This window comes from Equus przewalskii, chromosome 26, assembly GCF_037783145.1.
Source record: "Equus przewalskii isolate Varuska chromosome 26, EquPr2, whole genome shotgun sequence".
NCBI lineage: Eukaryota > Metazoa > Chordata > Mammalia > Perissodactyla > Equidae > Equus > Equus przewalskii.
Genome location: NC_091856.1, coordinates 37,399,622 through 37,424,646, shown reverse-complemented (window position 1 = coordinate 37,424,646; position 25,025 = coordinate 37,399,622). Strand labels below are relative to the sequence as shown.

At 63.8% G+C, this 25,025-nt stretch overlaps 1 protein-coding gene across 2 annotated transcripts in view; it reads right to left on the bottom strand.

The window, feature by feature from the left end:
* The window catches only part of NOTCH1 (notch receptor 1), a 49,213-nt gene extending 24,676 nt beyond the window's left edge, over positions 1-24,537 (bottom strand). Inside the window, exons 1-5 of one of the 2 annotated variants that reach the window (XM_070596355.1) lie at positions 24,328-24,537; positions 22,535-22,616; positions 3,669-3,931; positions 2,690-3,028; positions 300-422 (exon numbers count right to left, since the gene is read on the bottom strand). In XM_070596355.1, coding sequence (XP_070452456.1) covers positions 300-422; positions 2,690-3,028; positions 3,669-3,931; positions 22,535-22,616; positions 24,328-24,388 — 868 coding nt within the window. In that variant the 5' untranslated portion in view covers positions 24,389-24,537. Of the gene's footprint in view, positions 1-299; positions 423-2,689; positions 3,029-3,668; positions 3,932-14,076; positions 14,195-22,534; positions 22,617-24,327 lie in introns of those variants that run through there. The other variant, XM_070596356.1, reaches the window with a different exon arrangement.
* Between the last annotated feature and the right edge of the window lie 488 nt (positions 24,538-25,025).

Genomic DNA, 25,025 nt, shown 5'->3' with positions numbered 1-25,025 from the left:
CCACACTCGCCTGTCATCGCCAGGGGGCAGGGCCTATGTCCTGCCCAGCGAGCTCGGCTCAAACCTGGGGACCTGATTCTGGCACAGGGCTGCCCGGCGCCAGGCTGCAAACGGTCTACACAGACCAGCTGATGCCACGTCTGTGGTGACCACTGGGGTGGGGGCCTCAGACTCCAGTCGCAGACAGAGAGGCTGCCAGGTCACATCCTCCGGCTTGGCCTGGGTTCTTGGGACTCTCACCACCACTCCCTCCTCCCCCTCTGTGGCGTCCCTGCCCAGGCCGCCTCCCCGGTACATGCCTGTCCACTCCGGTGGGCAACGGCAGTTGTAGGTGTTCACACCGTCCACACAGGCTCCTCCATTCTTACAGCTGTTTCCTGGACAGTCGTCGATATTTTCCTCGCAGTTCTGGCCGGTAAAGCCTGCGGAAGGAGGAGCCAGGAGCCGGTCAGCCCCTCCCACAGAGCCGGGGAGCATGGCCCAAGGCCCTCGCCCGTCCCACTGCGCTCTGACCTCTTCCTGGCTGGACCCCTGACACCCACTCAGGATGAACAGCTGCCCGCCGCGACAGCCCTGTGATGCCCGCTGACTTGGGGCCCTGGGGGTCCATGCCCTGTCCCCCGCCCTCCCCGCTCCTGTGACCAGTCCCTCACTCCTCCCTGAGGCATCACGGAGTCAAGGGTCAGCCAAACAGACAGGGACTCAGACCCAAGGTTCTGGAGGTTCTGTCCTAAAAACCCTTCTGTGTAACAGAGTTCCCAGCGGCTCTGTATCTGGGAGCTGCCCACGAGCCAGGCACTGCGCTGGGGGCTCTCTACAACACCCCAGTGGGCAGCCACGGACAGCCCATCTTCCAGGGGCTGCCCTGGGGCTGGGGAGGTCTCCGAGCTGGCATCTGGAAGGGGCAGCACCCAGGTGGGCAGTCCTGGGGGCGTGCAGACATGGCCCCGACCTCCCAGGATCAGAGGTGTGGTGTCCACCGCCTCCCCCCAGCCTGGGGCTGGCCTCCACCATCACCTCCACGGCCAGTCAGTTAGCCATTAATCCACCGAACTCCCGCTGGTTCAATGATCAACCCAGAAAGGTGCGTCTGGCAATGGCCAAACCTGCAGCCGGTTACTAATTAATGCCCCTCCCGGGGTGCCTTTGAACCTCTCCCGCCCTTGGAGAACCAAGCTGTTGGAGCCCGTCCCTCTGAGCCCCCCCCACCCACCAGCTGCCCTGGAGCAAGAGCAGGAGGCCAGGAAGAGCGAAAATGCAAACAGGACAGTGGTTTGGGGGGAGCACCCCAATGAGAGCCCAGCTCCAGTCCCCACTCATGTGGTGGAGGGTCCTGCATGCCACTCCCCCCACACTTCGGAGGGTCTTGTTCTAAAGTGGGGTGGGGCTCACGGGGCAGGATGCCCCGCCCCCCCGGCCCTCCCCATGGCCCCACGAGGGCAGGTCCCTCTTGGCCCATGTGGCCAGACGTGAGACTCTAAGCCTGGTCACATGGCCACCAAGACAGCATATGAACCCAGAGCCCAAGGTTGGGTCTGGCAAGAGGGCCCAGCCCTCGACCCCCCAGAGACAGCTGAGGGCCGCGCAGTGCTGGGGCAGGCAGGTGGTGAGGGCAGCACCCAGCAACACACAGGAAATGCACGTGCCTGGCGTCTGCACGCAGAGGCCCAGGGCTTGGCGGACGGTGGCAGGCAGAGTACTTCCCCTCTGTAGGAGCTGGGCGGGGCCAGGGCGGCGTGGGGGCTGGGACAACCCTGGGTCACCTCCGGGTCAGTGGGTCCTGTGCCCCGCCAGCACGCAAATGCCACGACTCCTCCCACCGACTCCTCCCTCCTTGTTCCCCCTCCTTGTTCCCCTCCCCTGTTCCGGCCTAACCGCATGGTGTGCAGCTGACAGACTAGAGGTTTCCAAACCTCTTCGTCACTATTATTATTTTTAGATCATCAGCAGCAAAACTGACTCAAATAAAAACTATGGCGGAAAGACTGATAGGTACCACAGGAACAGCGGAGCCCCTGGGGGCCAAGCCTGCCCATCCCCTCCGCCCCTCCCACGGGAGACGAGTCGGGCCAGGAGAAGGGAAGTGACGGCTAAGCCCGGCCCAGCCCTGCCGCCCCCACCCCGGCAAACAGGGGAAGCCCCGGGCTTGCACAAGCAGGGTGCCCCGGCAGCAGTGGTGAGCTCTGCAGCTCGCACACGGCTTCCGGAGAACGCCAGACAAGAAGGACTCAAGGGCAGGCTTGTGCCACTGCCCCAGGACAAGGGGCCAGGGGCCGCGAGGGCATGCCCATCCAGCCAGATCACCCAGGCTGTATCTCACTGAGGAGCCTGCCAGGGGGCTGCAGGGACCCTGGCTCCCTGGCACAGGGGAGGAGAATTGGGGGTCACGGGCCCAGCTGTCTGGTCACAGCAGGCCCTACCCTGGGCAGAAGTGGGCGAGGGGGGCACAGACTGTGGTAACACCTCCTCCTAGTGGTATCCCCTATTCCAGACCCACTCACATACCAGATGCAGGGGTGCCTCCTAACTTCCTGTGCTCAGTGGGACACACCCCCATCCAACCTGGCCTGCCTGCCTGGCTCTCTATTCCGCTTGGCACCCCATTCCTGAACCCTGGCCCTCCCTCGGGGGCTGCTACTGAGAGTGGGGGACACGGCTGCACCCAGAGCAGGAGGCCGCGGGGTCGTACCTGGCAGGCAAGCGCACTCATGGGTGGTGTCCCCTGTGGGGCGGCAGGTGCCCCCGTTCTGGCAGGGGGAGGGGCTGCAGGGCACATAGGGCAGCTCGCAGTGGGGACCGGTGTGGGTGGCACGGCAGGCACAACGGTAGGAGCCGACCTCGTTGTGGCAGGTGCCACCGTTGCGGCAGAGCCCCGGGCTCTGGCTGCACTCGTTGACGTCCTGCTTGCAGGTGGGGCCGTGGAAACCGGGTGGGCAGCCGCAGATGTACGAGGCCTCGAAGGGCAGGCACTGGCCACCGTTGGCACAGGGGTTGGAGGCACACGGGTCAGCCTGCTGGCACGTCTTCCCTGGTGGGCAAAGGGAACAAGAGGGTCATTCTGGCCTCCTGCTCCCCATGGCCAGGGCCTTCAGAGCCTGGGGGGCAGCTTCCAGGCGCCATGGAGGAGGCAGCCTGGGACAGACCTAACAGCATCACGTCTTTATCCTCAGGACACTGCAGCTGCCGGACATAGCCATCTTTCTGCAGACGAGGGACCCGAGGTTCTGAGACACTGAGCAACCATCCCAGGATGCACGGCCAGTGTGGGGTGAGGTGGCCTTTGAGACCTGACCCAGTCTGTCTGCCCCCAGAGCCCACACTCTTAAAAATGATGCTCTAGTGCCCTGCCCCAGCTCATGGCTGCTGATGCAGGGCTAGGGCAGCCCTGGGCGCAGAAGGTGGGGACCGGGCTGCACACAGAGGCAGGGCACGAGGGCTGGGGGCCTTGCAGCGGGCTGCTGAAAACCGGACAACTCAGGCCTGGAAAGGGGCAAGAAGTGGGGGCTTGGAGCTATTCTGGATCAAGGACCCCAATGGCCTGACGGATGCCCTGGACCCCCTCCCAGCCGCACAGGCAGGGGTCTGGCATCTGCTAAGCACATCAGGTTACATGGGCCACTGGGGAGCGCCACCCCACTGTCCCCCCACCCGCCTGCCGGCATACTCACCTGACCAGCCCGGGGGGCAGCGACACTTGTAGTCGGTGAGCGTGAGTAGGTCGCAGGTGCCGCCGTTGCGGCAGGGGTTGGCGAGGCAGGCGTTGTCTTGTGGGGTCAGGCAGAGGGGGCCGGAGAAGCCCAGGGAGCAGCTGCAGGCATAGTCTACCAGGCCACCGCGGTCCACCATGTGGCACGTCCCGCCGTTCTTGCAGGGGGCGCTGAGGCAGGGGTTGGGCGCCTGGCATCGCTGGCCTGCGAAGGCCCCGCTGCAGCTGTGCAGACATGCCAGAGCTGTTAGTTTCACCAGCTCCGCAAGCACCCGCCTCCGCTGCCCAGCACCGGCCCCCGGTGGGCCACAGCTGCCCCCCAGGAGCGCAGTGGCTGCCGGGCCCCACCCCAGGTGGCAAGCACATCTGGGTGCAGGCTCCAAAACTGGGCGACGACTGCTCGGGCAGGGCGGTCGGGGGGGCTTGGGGCTCTTTGAGGGGCGGTGGAAGCGTTGTGGGGCCAGATAGAGGTGGTGGTTGCACAACCTTGAGAATGTGCCAAATGCCACGGAGCTGCACACTTTAAAGTGGTTAATTTTATATTAAGTGATTTTCCCCTCAATAAAAGCAAAGAATCATTATGTTAATTGGGGGAACGGGCTAGAGACCAGAATGGGCAGCCAGGATTCCAGAACCCGTGTAGGCGTCCATGTCTGCACCTCCGTGAGCCACTGAGAAGGGGCCATGAGGACCAGTCAGAGCCATTCTCCGGGGGCGGGAACGACCACTCTGAAATCTTTTGTTTTGGGGGCTTGCCTGCTTTTTTCCTCTCTAGCTCTTTTGTAATGAACATGCATTACTTGGGTAATAAAGAGTTCACAGCTTTTCTCTCCTTTCACTACCAAGACGACAGCGAATGGGGAAAGGCCTCGAGAGAGCGGATGGATCGGCTTCCCATTTTCTTTTCCAGGCGGAACCCTTCCTGTCAGAGGTCTTACACCACGGGGATCTCGCTGGGATGCAGGTTGGCACCCCTTCCCCACCCTCACTTAGCGCCCACACCCAGCTCTTCCCCTCGGATCAAGTCCTCAGAGCAGACATCCAGCCAGCATCAGCCAAGGGCAGACGGACCCTCTTTACAGCTGGAGGAGTCAGGCGGCCAGCAGGAGAGCCCTCCCTGAGCTCTGTGAGCTGGCCGGGGGGCCGAGGGCCACCATGTCTGGCAGGTCTGTGTCCTCCCCCAGAACACGCTGCTCAGGCTCGCCAGGAACAGCCCCCTGCCTGGTCTCACGTGTTCCCTGCAGGGACAGGCTCAGTGCCCGCCTCCCCCACCCAGGAGCCCCCTCGGCCACCTGTTGGTCCAGCTTCTAGAGCCCGGCTGTAAACTGCCCACTAAGGTTACCTCATAGGCTCGTACTCGCGGGAAAGCTCAGCACAGGCTCTGGGACCAGCCAGGCATGGCTCTTCCCAGCCAGAAGCCTCTGAGGCAGAACGTGCCCCCGGCCCACGGCGGCCTGGGAAGGCAGCACTGACGCCGCGCCCACAGCTCCGGGCACTTAGTGGGCAGGGCCTCCTCCTGCCTGGAGACCAGGGGTCGGGGGGAGCCTTGGGTCCCCTGGATGAAGAGGGGGCTCTCCTGGGGATGGAACCATCTGGCCTTCCAAAGCCCACCAGGAGGGAGCTGCCCCCCAGCACTGGCACCCCTGACAAAGGCCTGCCCGCCCCAGGGGCCCAAGCCAAACCTGCACGCCAGGCGGCCCCTGGAAAAGCCCTACCCTGGAGAGGTGGCGGTGTGCGGGGCCAGGGTCTGTGTGTCTCTCAGCAGCTGGGCTGCCCCCCTGTTCCTGTGGCCTGGGAGGCATCCGTCTCCCTCAGGGCTTCTATCTGTGGCTACAGCTTGGGCAGGGGGCACGCAAAATGGCCACTCCGGCCCACCATCTGTTGCCAGAAGCCAAAAGTCCTAAAACCAACTGGCTTAAAGAAAATAAGTTGTCCCCTTCCCACCCCAAGGCATAAGTCAGGCCTGAGCAGTGGCTCCCACCCGACTGACTCAGGAAGGGGGGCAACTGGCTCCTTGTGGAGGGAACGGACCCCGGGAGCATGCCCCTGCAGTGTGGCCAACTGCTCTGGCACCGTGGGCTCCTGCAAGGCCACAATCTAAGAGTCTGGGGAAGGTGGCGTGGCCCCCACTGCGCACAGATCCAGTTACAGGCCGCCCGGTCCTGGCCTGAGCGGCACTGGGAACCCGGAGTGCTGGGGGGGGCTGCGGGGGGGGATGGAGGCAGCACCTCCCCCAACCTATCAATGCCCTCCATTGTCAGGCAGGAGCTGGCTACCGCTCCCACTTGGAGAAGAGGCTCTTTTTTCTTTCCCAGTCGCTGACGGAACGGGCAGGCAGTGGGTGCTGGACAGAGAGCTTGGTCATCTAAGGGAGATGGGAGCCTGCCCTGTCCATACCTCCCTCTGGCCCTCTGTGCAGGGCCCCTGCCCTGCCGGCTCCAAGGGGAGGGAAGCCCACCCAGGTGGGCAAGATAGGACAGGCCCACCCTCAACTTTGGGGGAATCCACACGAAGCTGCCCAGTGCCATCCTTCACGTGGGCTGGGCCTTTGTCACTTGTTCCCAGGGGGTCACTCCAGAGCCCCCACCACTAAAGCAATCCCCTGCTCAGTGTCCCAATGTGTTGAGATGTGCTAGGTGTCCTCAAATGGACCAGAAGGTCCTGCCCAGACGCACACCCTGGACCCTCTAGCCACGGGACAGTGTCCCTGCAAACAGCCTCTTGCTCTTCCGCTGCTGTCCAGCCTACATAGGGACCCCAACGTGGAGGACTGTGGGAGAATCTGCCTGGACCAGGCGCATCCCAGCCAACGAGGCTGTATTATGCCGGGCCAGCGAGAGGGAAAATACACCCAATAAATCAGGCGTCGGCAGCATGGACAAAGGGCGGCCGGGGAGCAGGTGTGCCTGTGGCCGGGGACGCGGGCGGCAGCTGCTCCTGGCTGGGCGCGGCGGGCCGCCAACCCCGGCGGGTGGGGCAAGAGCCAGGGAGGCTCCTCTGTGGGGGAACGCGGCAGCTGAGAGGGCCCATTGTCTTCCACACTCCCGCCCAGACCTGGTGGACACCACCGCGAAGGCAGGCTGCCCATCCTGGGCCGGCTCCCAGGCAGCGCACGGCCGCCAGCCACCACCCGCACCCCAGCTACGGGACAGACAGGGCCACGAGGGAGGGGCAGCCCTAGGAGTTGGGGAGTGCTGGGTGCGAGGTGCATCCACCAGGGCCTGGTGTGCAGGGTCTGGGCCAGGGGACAGGCAGGAGGCAGCTTTGGGCCAGTCCCAGTTTTGGGGAGTCCTGCCCGTACTCCGGGGCTCCTGCTCCAGCTCTGGGCAGCCTCCAGCCTGTGCCACCTCTCTCTCCTCTGCACCTGTCTCCCAACGTGGCCATAACAGGAGATTCCAAGACAGACGCCTGTCGCCTCCTCTGCCCACAGCACCCAGATTTCCCTGAGAAGGTGGGAGGGACTGTGAGGCCTCTGCTTGGACATGGCCAGGGCCACCAACACTGGTGATCAAGCCCCTCACGCCATTCTGTCCTCGACACCTGTCCTGGCGGGTTGGGTATTAAGTGCCCAGTGGGGACAGATAGCCAGGCTTGGCCATAAGTTGCATTCCACATCCGCTCTGTAATTCAGGGTCTTCCCAGGTTGGGCCCAGGCCAGGGCCTCGAGAGACCCCAGCAACACCTCCTGTCAGTGGCTGACAGGGGCAGCGTGCAGAACCCAAGACGGGAAGAGTGAGCCTCCCACAGCTGGACAGGAACCGTTGGCTCACGGTGGCCCTGGATGGCTCTCCCTTCCTCGCCCCACTCCTGAAGGAGGTCACCCAGCCTCTACTCCTGCACGCTTCTTCTCTCCCATCGCACACTCCTGTCCTGGCCAGCAGCAGGTGAGTGACAGGTGGGGCAGGGGGCTCCAGGAGAGGGGCCGCGGAGGGGGCGGGCTTCCGGCAGACGCCTGCCAGAGGAGCAGTGCCAAATGGCTGCTGTGCCTGCCGTCCCACAGCCCCGGCCTCGAGCTTTGTTCCCGGCCTCAACATTTCCACTGTGCCCGGCCAGCCCTCCCCCGCCAGCGCCCTCCCCCGCCAGCGTGCTCCATAGAAATGCAACTCCAGAAAGCATCCAAGCATCTGAGGCAGATGTTGCTGTGACCTTTCACCCGGGACTAATTCTAAATTGTGCTGTTTTCCTTTCTAAGCTAAGCAGCCATCTGCCACCCCCGGGGGACAGATGACAGCTCCCTCCGCCGCAGCCCCAAAGAGGAAAGAGAAAGGGAGGAACTACGTAGGGAGGAGTGATTTTCCTTAGTTCTGCCCTCAAGGAGTTTACGGTCCAGCGGGGCAGAGTGTGGTGGAGTGTGGGCCCCACACCCTGGCCGCAGGGGGGTCAGCGACATGCCACCCCTCACTCGATCCACAGGAGAAAGCCCAGGGGACATGTTCCTGGGGGCTGCGCCAATGGACAGGTGAAACACAGTTCATCAGAGGAGCTTTTGGGGGTGGTGGGGGGGACCCTCCATCCTGCTCTGCCACCAGCCGCTGTCCGGCGCAGACAGGCACTGCCTGCCTGGGCCTCAGTTTCCCGTGAGTGCAGTGGGGGGTCAAGGGGACTGCACGTGTTCACAGAAGGCCCTCATGCACACCTGAGATATCGCCAGATCACCTGGGCAGAGGGGACTCGTGCTGTAGCCAACACTGGATTTGATTCCCCCACGATTTATTGACAAGTCACTGGGAACATGCTGACTGCACACGGGACATGCACCTGCTTAAGGAAAGCCGCGGGGACACAGGCCTTCCCCAGGACAGCAGCTGAAGAGCCCGTGCAGGGAACCCTGGCTGGACGTCGGGGGCCACGCCTCCCCACAGTAAGGGACAGCCCTGCATGCCCCCGGGTCCTCGCATACCCCGCCCTGCTGCCTGCACCCCTGGGGCACCTGGTGGAAGGAGTCACCTGGCTGTAATAAGCTGTCTTGTCCGGAACCAGCTCCACCTGTCCTGGCTGACCCGCCCCCCAGGGCTAGCAGGGAAAGCAGGACTCCGCCCCACTGGCCCTTCCACAGGGCCTCCCATCTCAGGGCCCACTCCCGGCCCATCTTCCTGCCACCTCCGAAGTCCCAGGTACCCCCTCCACCCCCACAGCAGAGTGGTGACTCAAGCAGTAAAGGGGGGCTATCTCTTCCCCAGATACCCACATCCAAGCTGCCTGCTCTGGGGGAGGCAGGGCCTAGGAGGTCCCACCTGCCATAGCCGGAGGCCCCGGCTCTGCCTGCAGCGGAGTGCCTGCCTAGAAGCGCCCCAAACCCAGCACTGCTTTCCCTCCATGAGCCTTCTGGCCAGGAAGGAGAATCTGGGGTCTCTGGGCTCCTACTCTGTACTCCAACCAACTCAAAGTCACCGGGGCCTGCAGGTGACAAGGGGTGGGGGAGCGTGGATGGCTTAGTGCTGCCCTGGCCCTCCCCCAGAGCTTAGTCCTGCCAAGCAAAGTCCCACCGAGGCCCGCTGCCTTCCCCCAGCACCACCGACACCAGGCACAAAGCCAGGGGTCACTGCCAGGGAGGCAGGCCCGCCCACCCACCCCGGGCAGCTCGGCCAGGAGGTTCTGAGGCCCCTGGCCCGGGGAGACCAGAACCACCCACGTCCCAGTCCAGGCAAAGGGGGCCACCTGCAGACTGGGCAGAAGAGTCTCCTGACCCCTTGCCAAAGGGAGAGACTGAGGCCAGGACAGAGCAGGTCAGAGGGGCAGGAGGCTCTGGGTCCCCAGACTCCTGCCCTAGAGCTGGTAGGGAGAAGGAAGCCAACTCTGTCCCTGGCCAAGGCTGGGGGGGGGGTCCTGGGACCTCAGCCCCTCCTTGGGTAAAGGCCCATCCAAGTCCCCCCACATCCCAGGGGGCCGCCTGCCTTCCAGGAGGCACGGACTGCTAGGGGATGATGAGCTCATGGAATGCTGGGTGGGGGGGCTTGGTGACCTCTGCTGGCCACGCCCACCATGCCCCACCTGGGGTCCTGGAGTCCTTTCCCATTGGAAACAGCCAGGACAGCTCAGCTCCAGGGAAGAAAGCCCCTGGGAGATGTGGGAACCAGGATGAGCGAGCCCCAAGTAACTCCTCACAGCCCCTTGCCCTCACCTCCTCGAAGCCCCCCCACAAACAGCCACAGCATAAGTCCCCAGGAGCCTCCGTCCTCAAACCGGTCCAAGGCATGGGCTAGGACCCTGGCCATTGACTGCTGGGCTCTGAGAGGCACCCGGAGGATGGCCCTCTGCAACCTCCTCGTCTTCTCATCTTCTCCCCTTACTGCTTCTGGCTCCCTCCCTCACCTCAACAGGCAGCCAGCGGGCATGGGTGTGTATGCGTGTGCCTGGGGCAGCCCTGTGCACATTTGGGAACTGCAGTGCACGGGGTGTGTGTATGCGTGTGCCTAGGGCAGCCCTGTGTACATCTGGGGGCTGTAGTGCACCAGGTGTGTGTGTGCCTGGAGCAGCCCTGTGTACATTTGGGGCCTGCAGCATGGGACTGCTGCCTCCACTACCCTGTGGCCCCACCTGCCCCAGGAAGTCACTATAGCAGGGACCAGCCAGCACCTGGCTGATCTGTGGTCTCCCCTCCAGCCTCTGCAGCCGGCCGTTGGGCTGGGGCAGCTCAAAGCTGTGCAGAGGGCCCTGCCCCCGACTCCCAGGCCTCAGGAAGGAGGAAAGGGGCATAGGGGCTGCAGGGGCCCAGATAAGGTGCCACGAGGCCCACTGCAGGCAGACCCCAATCCCAAACTTCAGTTGCTCCACCGAGCACAATGGCAGCAGCAGACAGAGGAGGAACTGGGGGGGTCCAGGCAGTGGGGGGCATGCCCATGGGCCAGGGGGCCAGGCTTTCCGCCCAAACAGCTGCCCACAGCACTCTCAGCTCTTTTGTCTTGAATCTTTTTCCCAAGTTTCATTTTTGGATGGTTTAAAATACGCTGGAAAGAGGAAGTGCAGGAAGAGTGACGGCCTCCTTCCCGGCTCCGGGAAAGCCCTTTGTGTGGGGGACGGAACCTGTCCTCCCGGGAAGCTACCTTTCCCACTGTAGCAAAAACAATGCCCTCAACGCTCATTGTCCCCCACGTCGCTCACAGCGGCTCAGAGCTGCCCCACCCCCGACGACGTGGGAAGTGGCGAACCCGTCTGAAGCGGCGGAAAGGCGAGGTCAGTGCGGAGGTCAAGTAGCTTCCCGGAGATGGCCCAGCTGCAGCAGGCAGAGGCCACCCAGGCCCAGCGTGGGGCCAGGAGGGCCGCTGGTTGGCCAGCCCCTCCCAACACTGCGAAAGGCACGGCCAGCAAACACAGGCTCTCCCAGGAAGCGGCTGTCATGAGAGAGCCCCACGGGCCGGCCGCTGGGCATGAGAAACGCCTGCTGCCCTCCCCAGTGGGGAGAATTTCCCACCCAGTCCCCCAAAAGATGCGGCCCGAAGCTGGAGACAAGGCTGGAATGTGCGTCCTCCCCTGGGCTCTCCCGAATGCCTGCCACCTGAGACCCACATGGACGAACCTCTTGAGCCTGCCACCCGCCCCCCCCACTGCCAGGCAGGGATCCCCACAACTACAGGGGGCCGCTGCTCCCACGCAGGGCGGATCCCGGCCCTGCAACCCCAGATGCCCTGATGCAATGAAGGAATCAATAGGCACAGGCGGCCCGGGGCTGCATGAGGGCTTAATCCACAACTCGATTAATTAAGTGAGCAAGTGCAGACTGAGCTCCAGCCAAAGCCAGAAACGACTCCAGCAATTCTCACCTCTGCTCACAGGAGAAGATGCTGTCTCCGGGGGCGTGGGGAAAGGACACACCCGTCCTCCCTCGGCCAACCAGGGTGGACACTCAGGGGCAGTCCTGACTCCGTGCCCAATGTCTAGAACGCAGTAGGAGGAAACCAAGGACCCCTGACATGGGCCCCAAAATGAAGAAATTGAGGTCACCCCCACGCCAGACTCGTACTTGGTCTCTGCTGGCTTCATGTCACCAGATTCTCGAAACAGCCCTGGAGAGACACACGGGCCGGGGCAGGTGGTGCCTACAGGAACGCCTGGATCTAAACTCAGCTCTTAATCTCTCCTGCCACCGACAGGGGCCAGCTGCCAGCCACCCGGGGACAGTCAGAGCAGGGCCACCCCGCTAGAGGCAGCTAAGGGGCCAGCAGGAGCTCCACGGGTTGAGGAGGGAGGGGGTGTGTCCGCTGCAGCTCAGTGGCCCAGCCTGGGCAGCCTGGATTTCTTGCCTGACCACCTGATCTCCCTAGACCCTCCCAACCCGGGGGGGTGGGGTGGGGGGTGCGGCGGAGCAGACAATGCATTCTTACATCCCCACGAGCTCAGCAGAAACACAACACTCGGGGCCGGGGCGGGGGGTAGTTCTGGGGGAGAAGCCTGGGAATCGGGGAGCCTCCCTGCCGGTGGGTGGGGCTTCTCCAGGCCCTGGCTCCTCCACCTTCTATTCAGCGGGAGGGTCACACCAGCACTGGACACCCGTCACCACCCTCACCCACAGTGCCCCCATGGCCTTCCTGCCCGTCTGTTGGCATGGGGGATGAAGGCACAGAGCCCTCACCCGCCCGGCCGCTGGGCAGGCCAAAGGAGGGCTGGCCCCCAATGCATTCTCCCATGGCTCCCAGGACACCCCCTTGACTGTGGGTGGTGGGGACCTGGCAGGGCCGGCCGGGTCTGCCTCTGGCTGAGCTGCAGCACAGGGTGCAAGCTTCAGTGGTGGCCCCAGAGGGCAGCCCCATCCTGCAACAGCCACTAGCCCCTTGCTCTCTGGCCTCCTCTCCCAGCTCACAACAGCCTAGCGCCCCACGCCTGGTAGACCACCAGGTCCCACCGTGCCTGCACACAGGCGCCCTGTGCACCTGGCCGTCTGCACGTAGCCCTCACTCTCACCCCGGACCCAGTACAGCCACCGAGGTGCCTTGGGACACAGCCAATGCCAGAAGACAGAATGCGGCCAGCTGCGCCCAGGCCTGGGGGGCCCGGTGAGAGAGATGCCTGCACTGTCACACCTCGGGGACACCCAGGCACCCTGGGCCTGTTGGTGCGGGTCTCGGGCCATCTGGGGGGCTTTTCTCTGCAGAGAAAGTGGTAAACTCCTGGCTGGTTTGTCCCTCTGCCTTCGCGTGACCTCCTCCAATTCCTGGGGCCGGGATGGCCTCTGCGAGAGCTCTCTGGACGAGGCCTTGGAGTATCAGGAGGGCTCCAGGGTGGAGTAAAACTAAACCGACACGTTCCCATTGGGGAAACAGGGAGTGCGGCATGTGGGACCGACCTGTGTTACTTCCTACAGCCATGTGTGAGGCTAAATGATCCAAAGTAAGATGCCAAAGGAAAATTAATCGATGAGCAGTAAGGACAGCCCCTCTGCCAGCCAGGAGTCCCATAGGACGCTTCACATGCCCCTCGTGGAGGCCAAGCTCCCATCCTCCCGGAAGGGGAACTCAGAGAGATGGGTAAGCAGCCCGAGGTCACAGAGCCCATGCAGTGGGAGGAAGCTGATTCCACAACCTGTGCTGCTGCCCACAGCACCATCCTGGCCCAGCAGGAGCAGCATACTGAACGGGGGAAGCCCAGTGAGGGGCAAGTGGCTCAGACTGTGTCTCCCTGTGGGCTGGAAGCCAGGCCTTCCAGAAACCTGGAGCACCCACCTGCCTCCACTTCTGGCTCTGTGCCCAGCCGGCTCCAGTCCCCCTGCATTGCTGCCTCAGGCCCAGCTGCGCACACCACAGATGCCTGCTGGATGCCGGTGCTGTGCCAGACGCCAGGCCCTGGACCAGTGTAGGAGGACGCCGCCATGACCCGAGCCCCCACCACTCGTGGATGCCGGGGCACACAGCCCTGCCTGGCCTCCCCAACCTGGGTCTTAATCCGACAGGGCTGAGGCTGCCCTCATTCTGACCACTGGAGGAGGAAGTGATGGGTGGGGACCTGCCCCACGGGCTACCCCCTGGGAGCCAGGACCAGCCTGGCTGATGGGAGGGACCCTGAGGTCGGCCCAGAAGGCCCAGAGGCAGTCACCTCACCCAGGACCTCGGTGGAAGGAGGGGGAGGCAGAGGCCCAGGGGGCGGAAGTGTGGCCAGGGCCCCCGCCTGGCCCCTGCCACCATCTCCACCAGCCCTGAGCACCCTCCCCACTGCCCAGCCTTCGCTTACTGAAAAGCTGTCGGGGAAAAACACACACTCAAAACCCGGCCTTCTCCCCCCAAACCTCTCATTTCCAGTAACTGTGTAGTTTCCGCTCATCGACAACCGAAACAGAGAGGAAATGGTGGGAGGCAGGTCCCCAAGCCTGGTGACCTGGTCCCTGCTGCTCAGGCACAGACGGATCTTTCCAGAGGCCGCCAGCAGCAGCCCTCACCCACCTTCTCTGACACGCGTCCACGCCCCACAGCAGCCCTGACCCTGCCGAGGGCCCGCGACGACCTGGACAGCACAGCCGCAGGCGAGCCCTGCGCCGCTGCCTCCTGGCGGCTTCCTGGGCTGAGCTGCCAGGCTGATGCGTAAACGGGGCGACAGCACCTCCCAGGGCCTGGCCCGTTAGCGGGCTCAGTAACTCCAGGCCTGTCCAACCTCAGAGGGTCTACAGTGGGTCTACCCAGGTCCTCCTGGCTGTGGCCCCCTGGGCAGACACCTGTGGCTCGGCTGTGACTCATACTGGGCCACAAGAAGAGTGAAGAAGGCAAGGGGCCAGGAAAGCAGCTGCTGCCTCAGTCCCCAAGGGGTCCCCAGAGCAGGGAACAGCCGAAAGTCACCTCGGCATGAGGATCACAGCCGGGCTTGTTCCCGCAACCAGCTGCGCGTCCCCCCGTCTGGGTCTAAGAGCTCTCGGGTTGGGTGGGGTGTCTCAGAGGCTTCGTGGCCACCTCTCAAACCCCCAGCCCCGCCGGCTGTGCTGCACTCACGCTCAGGTCAGTACGACAACATGGGGCTGCCTGAGGAGGCCTTGGCCTGGGGGGTGGTGAGGCTGCCCTCTGGCGCTACCTGAAGGGGAAGGGTTTGTTCAGCAAATCAACAGTGTCAACAGAGCGACAAGAGGATAGTTTACCCAGCTTAAAAGAACAACCAATTCAGGCACTTCAAAGACAGACGACTGACATCCAGCCCAGGGACAGGGAAAGCCAGGATGGGCCGGGACAAACACTCTCATCCACTCAGAGCCAGCAGCATGCGTCTGTCCCAGCCTCAGACCCAGTGCGAGGAAGTCAGAACACGTCCATTTCTTTGGTAGAAATCCCAGTGACCAACCTAGGATTCAGCCTGACCTCCCACCGGTGCCAGGGCCCACCTGTCCCCAAGCAGCCCTGTGCAGAGGGGCCAGGTGAGTGGGCGAGTGTCCTGTGGTCAGGGGACCCCACCTCGGCAGGGCGAGCTCTTTGGGTAGAGAGTCCCAGGTGGCATTCAGGCCTGGCCTGACCGGAGACGCCCCGGCACTCGCTGCCAGAGGATGCCCAGCCCGAGACCGGGCGGGGCCTTGCAGCCATGCCTGAGCGACTCTCGGGGTGGGAACTTCGGTGTGAGCGTCAGAGGCCTGGCCTGCCAGTGCACCCCAAGGCCCACTTAAGCCAGGACCCCAGGTTCTCCCTCCAGGAAGCTGTGAGCTCAGAGAGGTGCCTCCATTGCTCAGGTGAGAGAGGTCCCCAGGTCAGCCCTCCAGGGACAGCTCCCAGCCCAGGAGAGCCGAAGATCCACAGAGAGTGTCAGGCTGCCCGGCGGGAAGGGGCAAGCCCCTCGGAGGCGTCCACAACCCACCTGACAGACACCCACTCAAAGAAGCAGCTTTGCATCAGGGAGGGAGTGGGGAGAGGGCAACGCTGAGCCTGATTCACTCTAAAGAGTTAATGACTCCACGTCCCCATCCCGGCTCCTGAACATGGGGGAAGAGGAACGTGCAGGGAGGCTGAGGGGCCATCTTTCCCAGAATGCTTCCCTCCCAGGGGCAGAAAGAGACTTGTAGCAAAAGGGGACCACTGGATGGAGAAACACGGAGAAGGGGGTTTCTATTCCCAGAATTCCACAGGTCTCAGAGATGCACAGAAGGCGCCCCCAACCCCCAATGCCAGGACCATCTAACCCCCCCACTAGGGATGGGCAGGTGCACAGATGCTAATGCTGACCGCCTGACCAGGAGGGACCACTCTGCAGCCTCCCTGAGCCCCAAGGGTAACTTAGGGGTACCCCGTCTGCATCCAAGAGCAGGGACTGGGCCCCCAGCCCCACCCCATCTCACAGAAGGCTGAGTGCCTCCCGCCAGGGGCATGACCAGCACCTGAGGGTCCAGAGAAAGGTCTGCCCGGCCACCCCACCCCCAGGGGAGGACCAGGAAGCAGGTGGATGGCACAGCAGGGTCAAGGGTCCAGCCCTGCTTCCCCCACACCCAAAGCCTCACTTCCCCAGCTGCCCCCGGCCCTCGCTGCTCCTCCTGCCTGGGGCTGCGTCGCCTGCTGCCCCGTCCAGCCCGTCTGCCTGCTGGCTCCGCGGTGGACTCCCTCCAAGGCCATAGCGGGCCTGGTGCACCCAGGCGGGGCATTCCGACGGCACCAGGCCTCGTGCGCAGCAGGCGAGTCAGGCGTCCGCCCTTCTCTCGAGCCCCAACCGCCTGCCCTCGGTCTGGTTCTGAAGCAGCACGTCTCCACTGCTGCACAAGTGGGGCCTGCGTCTGCCTGCCTCCAGCCCTGGCCCCTAGCAAGCACGCGCTGAAAGGCCTCTCCCTCCACATTCCTGCAGCGCCACGGGCCGCTCAGCTCCGCAGCCCTTTGGCTCCTGCTCGGGGCCAGCGGACGCTTGGTGGCTGACATGAGCTGAGGCCTGGGGACAGGAGCAGCTAACCAAGGGCAGCAGCCGAGGCCACAGCCCATCAGGCCATCCTAACTAATTCACCAGGGGACACACCAGGACCCCCTCAAGGGGGCTCTGTGGCTGCGGGGAGGCAGCGATACAGGCCTAGAAAAGAGCACCGATTCTTCCAGGAAGCCTTCCAGACAGCCAACACACCCAACACCCACCTCTTCTGAACTTCTGTCCCAGACTGTACAAGGACTCGGATGCTGGTGCCCACCGCTGGCCAAGCCCTGCCAGTCTCAGGTGGGTACCATCCAGCACTCAGAGGAGTGAAGCACGGAAACACACTACAGCGTGGATGAACCTCGGAACCATGCTGAGCGAGAGCAGCCAGACGCGAGAGGCCATGTCGGTGGGACGATTCCATCCAGACGAAATGTCCGGGACAGGCAAACCCAGAGACGGAGGGTAGATCAGGACTCGCTGGGGGCTGGGGGAGGGCTGGGGAGTGCCTGCTTAACGGGTGTGGGGTTTGTTTGGGGTGATGACAAAGTTCTGGAAGTAGATGTAGGTGATGGTTGCACAACTTTGTGAATGTCCTGAACGTCACTGAAATGTATACTGTAAACGGCTAAAAGTGCAAAATTTATAATTTGCGTCGTTTACCACCAAAACACCTATACATATATACATCCATCCCCTGCCCCCATCTAGCCATCAATGTCCTCGTGTTCTCTGCAGGGTGGGGTGGGGCGAGGCCCCAAGGAGATGCCAGGAGGAGAAGCCGACTGTGGCCACTTCAGAAAGGGCATTCCTTTGCCTGCCCGTCCCTCCTCCGCACCGTGATCACTGCGCCCTCCCGAGCAGGTGCGCCCCCAGCCCAGCAGGCCGGGGGTGAGAACACCAGAGCCCAGAGCGAGCCCCAGACCAGTAGAACCAGCCCTGCCGCGCGGCCAGGCCGGACTCCCTGGCACCTCGCCCCCACCACGCTGCTGCCCACCACCACCACGCAGGCAACTGCAGGCCCGTCCCTGCGTCCTGCTGGGACACAGCTGGAAGGGAGCTCCAGGGGCCACCTAACCCAACCCCCTCACATACCAAGGGGGAAACTGAGGCCCAGGGAGACGTGTGTCTAGGAAGCATAGCAAACCAAAGCCAGGCCCGCGCGGTATCTTCTAGACCATCCACAGTGGGGCTCGGGGTGAGGCCCACACACCCCCCAGGGACGCCAAGCCCCAGCCCCGCCAGCAACCTTCAGGACCATCAAATGCATCCCGGCCTGCAGTCACGATGCCCCGAGGCCAGCCGCTCATTAACGCCTCTGGAAAGTTTTGGATATGTCTGCACATGAAGATGAAGGCTGATGTGACGGAAGCTGGACTCAGATCCCCACTCCCGCCCCGCCCCGCCCGGCGTCTTCACCTCTCAGCCTCAGTTCTTCCCACTTGTAAACTGGGGCGGGGGGTGGGGGGGGGGAAGCAGAGCTGGCCACCACCTGGAGGGGGTGTGAGCCATTGAGTAAAACGTCTGCCGGGTTTTACGATGCCGGATAAGAGCAGCTGTCTATGTGTGGAGTTATTACTGTTGTGTTATTGAGCAAAGTGAGGCAGACACTCAATCAGCTTGATAGAGCCACATCCTTTCGCTATTTATAGCTGAGACACGAAACAGGAAAGGTGCCCTCCCCACGCCCAGAGGGTGCGACCCCTCGGTCCAGCAGGGCACTGCCTAGCGGGCCCCATCTGCCATCAAAGGTGCAGTGAACGAGGAAGGGGGCCAGCTCCCAGCTCCCACGGGTCCTTCAGGCTGCAACCTGGAACTGGGGATGGTGCAGTGACATCCTGCAGACCCCTCCTCCGGCGCCCAGCCTCTCGGGTCCCAGCACTGGGCCTGTGCCCCCAGCTCTCAGCCGCAGCCCAGCCGTCCTGAGAAAGCCCTGCTCCACCCTCTTCCTGCTAAGGGCAAAGTTTTCTTTCACTCCCTCTAAAAAAAAAATATTAGTTTTTCAATGGGAAAACTGTTGGCTGCTGTTCAGAGGCAGGCCCAGCCCAAGGAGGCAGCTTCCCTTAAGGACCTCGTGTTCCTGGACGTGTCCGCACAGTTGGTGTCAGCAGGTGAGACTGCAGCTGACGCTGTGCATCGAACAAGTGTTTTTCTAACCCCTCGTCCTTGAAGCCGGGCGCTGCATAAACAGAGGAAGTCCTGCAGCAGGCCTCCGCTCAGCCTAGGGGTGAGGAGGAGAATTAACCTGTTCCACTCCCAGCCTCGCCCCAGACTGGCAGGTGACTCAGTGGAAACAGCGGACCAGGTGACAGAAGACGCATAACGTTCCGTCCCTCCGCCGCTGAGTCACTTTCCGCCTGAACCTCCTCTTTTCAAGGGAAGTCATAGTCCCGGCCCTGCTTCCTCGCAGAGCGGCCAGGGTGGGCCTGGGGCACGCCAGGACGGTGCAGTGGTTAGGAACACACGCTCTGGAGAAAAACAGGCAGCGTTGGGCTACTCTGTGCTGTGTGATCCTGGGGCCAAGCTCCCACTTACTTTCCCATGCCTGATCTATACAGTGTTATGGGGTTGCTGGGAGCCGTGTCAGACTGTGTTCAGAGCCAGGCCGCCCCACCCACTGCACTCACTTCCATCTGAAATGTCAGACGCATGTGCTGTTGCCTCTCCTGCCCCCCACAGGCTAGAAAGGCAACTCCATGAGGTCAGGGGTTGTGTCTGATCCGAGCCTGCAGCGCCAACGCCTGGAGCAGAACCTGGCACACAGCAGGCACTCAGAAGCATCTGAGGAAGGGAGTAAAGGGGCTGCTGGTTGGAGCCTGGGTGGGCGATAAGATCCTCGGAATGGGTGAGCCCCTCCCCGGGCAGCCCCCCGCCCCAGAACCCCCACCCAGCCTTGGGGTCTCTGAGTTAACTCACGAGCCAACTAAACATCCAAGAATGAGGATCCTGAAACCAGCACTGTCAGCTCAGAATGAGAAGGCGGGGAGGAAGCACACGCCCGGGGCCTGCTGCCCGCCACTCTTACGCAAGCCTTGCTCACCAAGGGATCAACCTGCCTCAGCCGGCGCTGCAAACGGGACTGAGCTCAGGGGACCCGATGACGCGGGGTCACAGCGACGGAGCCAGGCCTCAACCTCGGGGTGGCCCGAAGCTAACACGCTCCCCCCACCCACCGGCAACCTTCCTTCCTCCCGCTGCCCTGGGCCTCACAGCTCCTGCGCTCTCCTGGGCGCTGCCTGGCGAGATGCTGACCTTCTCCCAGGGGAGGGAGCCCTGCAGGCGCCCGGAGGCCCCCAAATGCAGACTCGCCCAACAGACAACAGTCCCTGCAGGCCGTCTACCCCGACCCTGGGCAAAAGACAAGACGGGGAGCCCCCTTCCATGTCCCCCTCTGCACTGAAGGGGCCGGCGAGGAGGCTGGAGATGGGCAGAGGGCCACACTGACGCCCCTTGGACTGCCTGTGGGGCCACCAGCCTCCCATCAGAGATGGCTGTCTGCCCACAGGGACGTGCAGCGAAGCCCTTCCTCTGCGGCCCCTGCCAGCTACGCCTTGGCCACCCCGTGCCTTCCCAGGAAGCGTTCGCATACTGAGGTCTCTTCTGGTCCTGAGCCCTGCAGCCACCTGACCGGCAGCCTCTGGAGAAGGTTCCTGCACTTTGGGGTGGAAAGAGATGATTCAGCAGGCACTGACGAGCTTGGCACCGTGACACCGCTGTTTCCCATGCCCCGTCCGCGGGGAGCCAGCAAACCGGCACGGAAAGTCAAGGAACTTCCCAAGGGTCCCGGATGGATGCTGCCGGGCTGGATTCACATCCAGGTCGGGGATCCAGAAGTCTGCCCGCCTCCACGCCCCACACACCTTCGAGGAAAGAAGGCAGCTCCCCCCTCAGCCAGAAGAGTGGACCGCCAGGGCCCCCAGGGAATGGTGGGCGCCAGCAGGAAGCAGTATCCCCAGGCGCAGAGGGAGCCAGGGCCCTGCCCAGAGCGGCCACGAGCACCGTGAGCGTGGACCACGCCTCTTCGCAGCAGGGCCTGGCTGGGCTGGTCCCTGCTCTGGTCCCCAGTCCCCCGCACAGTGCCGCCCAGAGGTGGGGCCTCTGAGGACGGTGCTTCCGTTCTGCCTTCCCAGTGGATCTGGGGGGTGTGCACAATGGGGTCTCTGTGGGCCGAGTCGGCTGAGTGCCAGGCCAGACTGAGCCAGGCTTCCCGCCAAGGAGGAGGGGGTGCCAGGCCCCAGGGAAGAGACAAGGCTGGCACCCCAAGTAGCCCAGGCTTGGGGGATGGAAGAGCATGCCGTGCTATTGCTCTGTTCCTATGAAGTGTCTTACTCTGATGCCGGGTGCGGGGGTGGGGGGGAGGCTGCAGCAGCCTGTACCCCAAAGCACCCTCAGTCTGGTCCAGGAAGCATGTGGTGTGGGCTTCAGCCCAGGGAGATGCCAGGGCCCCCTGGGCCAGGCTGTGCCTCCTCCCTGGGGACACGGAGGAGGGATGGCGCCCCCTGCCCCAGCGCCGCTCTCCGTCCTGTCCTCTCCAGCCTCTGCAAAAGCACGGAGACTCCCGCCCTCCCGCCCCCCAGGGGTGAGTGGCACCGTGGTCCAGAGAGTGGTCCGGGAGGAGTGCACCGTGGCGGGTGGGGAAGGGAGTCATGCATTCTGGGAAGCCGCGCATAATTAATCAGACAGCATTAATCCGCCTCCCCCAACAATAGCCACTGCACTTCCACTGAATCCCAGCTGTCGGTCTCTGAATGAAAGGAAACAAGATTTAGGGCATCAAGCGTCGGTGAGGCTTCTGCAGGAGGAGAAAAAGGCCCCAAAAACGCAAAAAAAAAAAAAAAAAAGTAGTGTGCATTCATTAGCATCTCACAAAGACACAATCCGCTTTGTCCATTAAACTGCTCACAGACCTGCTTAATTGGCTTCAGTGCCGGGAGGGGGGTGCGGTGGGAGGAGGGGCTGCTCGCCCACCGGCTGGGCAGGCAGTGAGCCCCAGTGAGCCCGGGCTGGGGTTGTCAAGGGAATGGGCCCTCGCCGGCTGGAATGAGGGCGGGGAGCCACTTCTTCCTCTGCTGCCTCGAGGTGGCGGGGCGGGGGGGGGGGAGGCTTTTCTCCAGCCACCAAGCACCTCCTCATTATTCCCATCAGGGAAGAACTCAAGTTGAAGGGCATCGGGCACAGCAGAAAAACTTCCCCGAGGCTGGCGGGTACTCGGGGTGGGGGGGGGCAAGGGGCGATTCTAAATGGGTTCCTCGCCTGAGTCAGAGCGAACCAGACGCGCGCCCTCCGTTTCACAGCTGAAGACCCAAGGCCGGGAGGGCGAAGGGCCAGAGGGTCAGGGGGTCGGAGGCGCAGATGCCAGGACAGGAACCAAAGTTCCAGCAGGTACTCCTACCCCCACAACCCGGGGAGATGGGCACAGCCAATAAGATGAGTTCTCTCCCCAATCTCACCTGAGGCCAGAGAGGAGCAAGCTGGGGAAGGCAAAGGGCTGAGAGGATGGGTTTGACTTTGAAACAGTCAATTTCTTGCTGAGAAGCACTGCTGCCTGGAGGAGAGGCTGGGCTACCAGGAGGAGAGGCTCACCTGCCTGGAGGAGGCATCACCTGCCCGGAGGAGAGGCTGGCCTACCAGGAGGAGAGGCTCACCTGCCCAGGGGAGATGCTCCCAGCTGGCAGGGTGGTGGGGGCTGGCTCCCTTAGAAACGCTCTAGAACCTCCCAGGCAGGTCAATTGTTTCTCGGGTACTTAGGAAGATATGGGGTACCAGGGATTCCCACTTGGCACCCCAGGAACCTGAGGTGGCCCACAAAGGAGTGCTCGAACCCCCAGTGGCCAGACCAGCTCCACACGCAGCATAATTGCTGGTGATTAAGTAATTGCCAGACTTCGTCCAATAAAAGTAGCACGTGATGGCGCCCAGCCTTCTGGGCCATCTCCAGAAGACAATGGCCTAGTGTTCTGTCCCTGCCGGCCAGCCGCTGCAGAAGGCAGGGGCTCCGCTCCCGACAAAAGCAACAGGTCCCCGCAGGGGCGTACTCACATGCAGGCTTCGGTGCCGTTGGCGAGCACTTCACACTTCCCGCCATTCAAGCAGCTCTCGCCCGGCTGGGAGCACTGCAGGCCTGGGGAGGGGCAAGAGGAGAGGTCAGCCCTGAGCTGGGGGGGGGGGGGGGGAAGGGCCCACCCCCAGGGCACCGCCCACCCCTCATCATGCAGGCTCTACCCTGTCCTGGGGTTACTGGGGGCACGGGGCCCTAGGAAGCCCCCGCATGAACCCCAAGGGCCTTCGATATTCTGCCCAGAGTTCCGTAATCAGAAATGGGGTTGAGGAGGAACAGGTTGGCTGGGTGGCAGGTGAACAGGTCATGCTCAGAATGGGGTGAGGTGGCCTGAAACACCTCCTGAACAGCAGTGGAGAAAAGGAGAGATGATCCTGGGCCATTTTCCCTAACTCTGCACCTCCCACCCCGTCTGCACTGGGGAGCCAGGCTGGGCCGGGGCCCCTATCCAGCCACCAGGATTGTCCTGCTGTTCAAACACGTTCTGCGAGGGGGCAGTGCTGGGGGGGAGGTGGCCACACTCAGCTCCCCCGCTCGTGGGAAAATGCGACAGCTGCAAGGCCGGCCGCCCCGCCCGCCAACAAAGCGCTGGCCGGGGAATCAGAGCAGCCCATTGTCGTGCCAGGGCCGCCTCCTGGGGCACCAGGACTGCACCCTGGGGGCCTGGCCCCGCCTGCATGGACACCCAATACCTGCTTCTGCGGTGGGCATCTTTAGGGGCAGCCCTCTGCCACACCCAGGGGAGGGGGATGGAGATGCGCCATTCGGAATTAATTCGACCCCAGTCCCAAGATGGGGTCAATTAGTCAAGCTCCTTCTCCCCATCATACAGGGCTGTGTAAATTAAGCTCCTCAAGGGTGCGGACCGGGTGTGACTTAGAACCCTACCTTCTGGAAATGGGGAGCTAACTCTCACCTCCAACTTTTGGGAGGAAAAGAGAAATTAATCACTCTAGATTCCCCGGAGACCCCTTCAATGGGAAGTGGAGAAATGAGCGCCCTCTTCCCTACGTCCCACTCCACCCCTGCAAGATTTGCAAACTTGAACTCGGCAAAGCGAAAGTCCCACCAGTAGCAGCGGAGTCTTCCACACATCCGCCCCCCCCAAACTGTCTACGAGCCGGGATAGGGGGCGACGATCCGGCGTGGGGGGGACACCGGCGGCCGGGGACACCGGCGGCCGAGGTGGCCAGGGGCCCGGGAATCCCAGCCTCGCCCAGCCCTGCGCGATCTCTCCGAACGGGTAGGACGCCGGGCCCGCCTCGCGCCCCGCTGCCCACCGCGCCCCGCAGCCCGCTCGGGCCGCGCGGGTCTGTAAAGGCGAACGCGGCGCCCCGGACTCCACACTCCGCGCCCCAACATCCGCCCCCGGCGCGGGCCAGAGGCGAAGAAAAAAGATAAATGGCCCCCAAAGCAACAGGAAACCAAAACCGACTCGATTCAAATCGAAAAGTAGTAGGCAGTTCGCCCGCCCGCCCCAGCGGCGAGCCCCAGGCGCGGCTGGTGAAGGGCGAGCCCAGGGCTGGGCCTCCGGGGCCCCCAGCCCCCCACGCCGGGCTTCAAACCCGGCTCCAGGCGCGGGGCGGGCGAGTCCGCCCCGGCCGGGCAGGCGGCGCGGAGAAGCGTCAGTCCTTCTCCACCAGCCCGGGACTCCCGTCCCCCCTCCCCCGCTCTGGGGCGCCGGTTCCCAGCCACCCGGGGCGCGCGCGTAGGGCGCCGCCAAAGTTTCCGAAGGCGCGGAAAGTTGCGGGCTCGCGGGCGGACGGGCGCCTACCTCGTGCGGCGAGCGCGGGCAGCAGCGCCAGGCAGAGCAGGGGCGCCAGGAGCGGCGGCATGCCTGCCCGCCGGCTGCCCGCTGCGCCCGGTGGCGGCCTCTGCGCTGGGCCGACGGAGCTCAGGCGCACACGCGCGCGCCGGACGGTCCCACGGGCGGCGGCGGCCCGCTACTGCCCTCTCCCTCCTGGCTGGCGGGCGGCGCTGGGCTCTCGCGGCCTCCCCGGCCCGGCTCCGCGCCCCGGCTCGTTCCTCCACTGCGCTCGCGCCCGCACCCGCGCCCCGCGCCCCTGCGCTCCCTCCCGCGGCCGAGGCACTAGTGAGGCGCTGGGCTGCCGTGCGCTCCGCCCCCGCCCGCCGGCCCCGCCCCCGCCGATCCCTCCGCAACCCGCGCCCCCTCGCTGGCCGCGCCCCTCGACGCGCCCCGACCAGCCCGCGCCTCCTCGGGCTGAGGCGCGCGGCCGGAGCCCTGGTCTTCCCGGCTTGGGGGCCGCGGCGGTGCAGAGGCGGGTCGGCTGCAGGCGCCAGGGACTACTTCTCGTTGGAAAGTTTTCAGAGGCCAAAAGTTTGGTCCGAGGCTGCGGAAGGATCCTGCTCTGGCTGCTGCCGCTCTCGGCAATTGTAAAGATTTGCATCTCAATAGCGAAAAGGCGCGGGCGGAGTAGGGAAAGGAGAGCCTGCGGGGGGCCGTGCACCGCG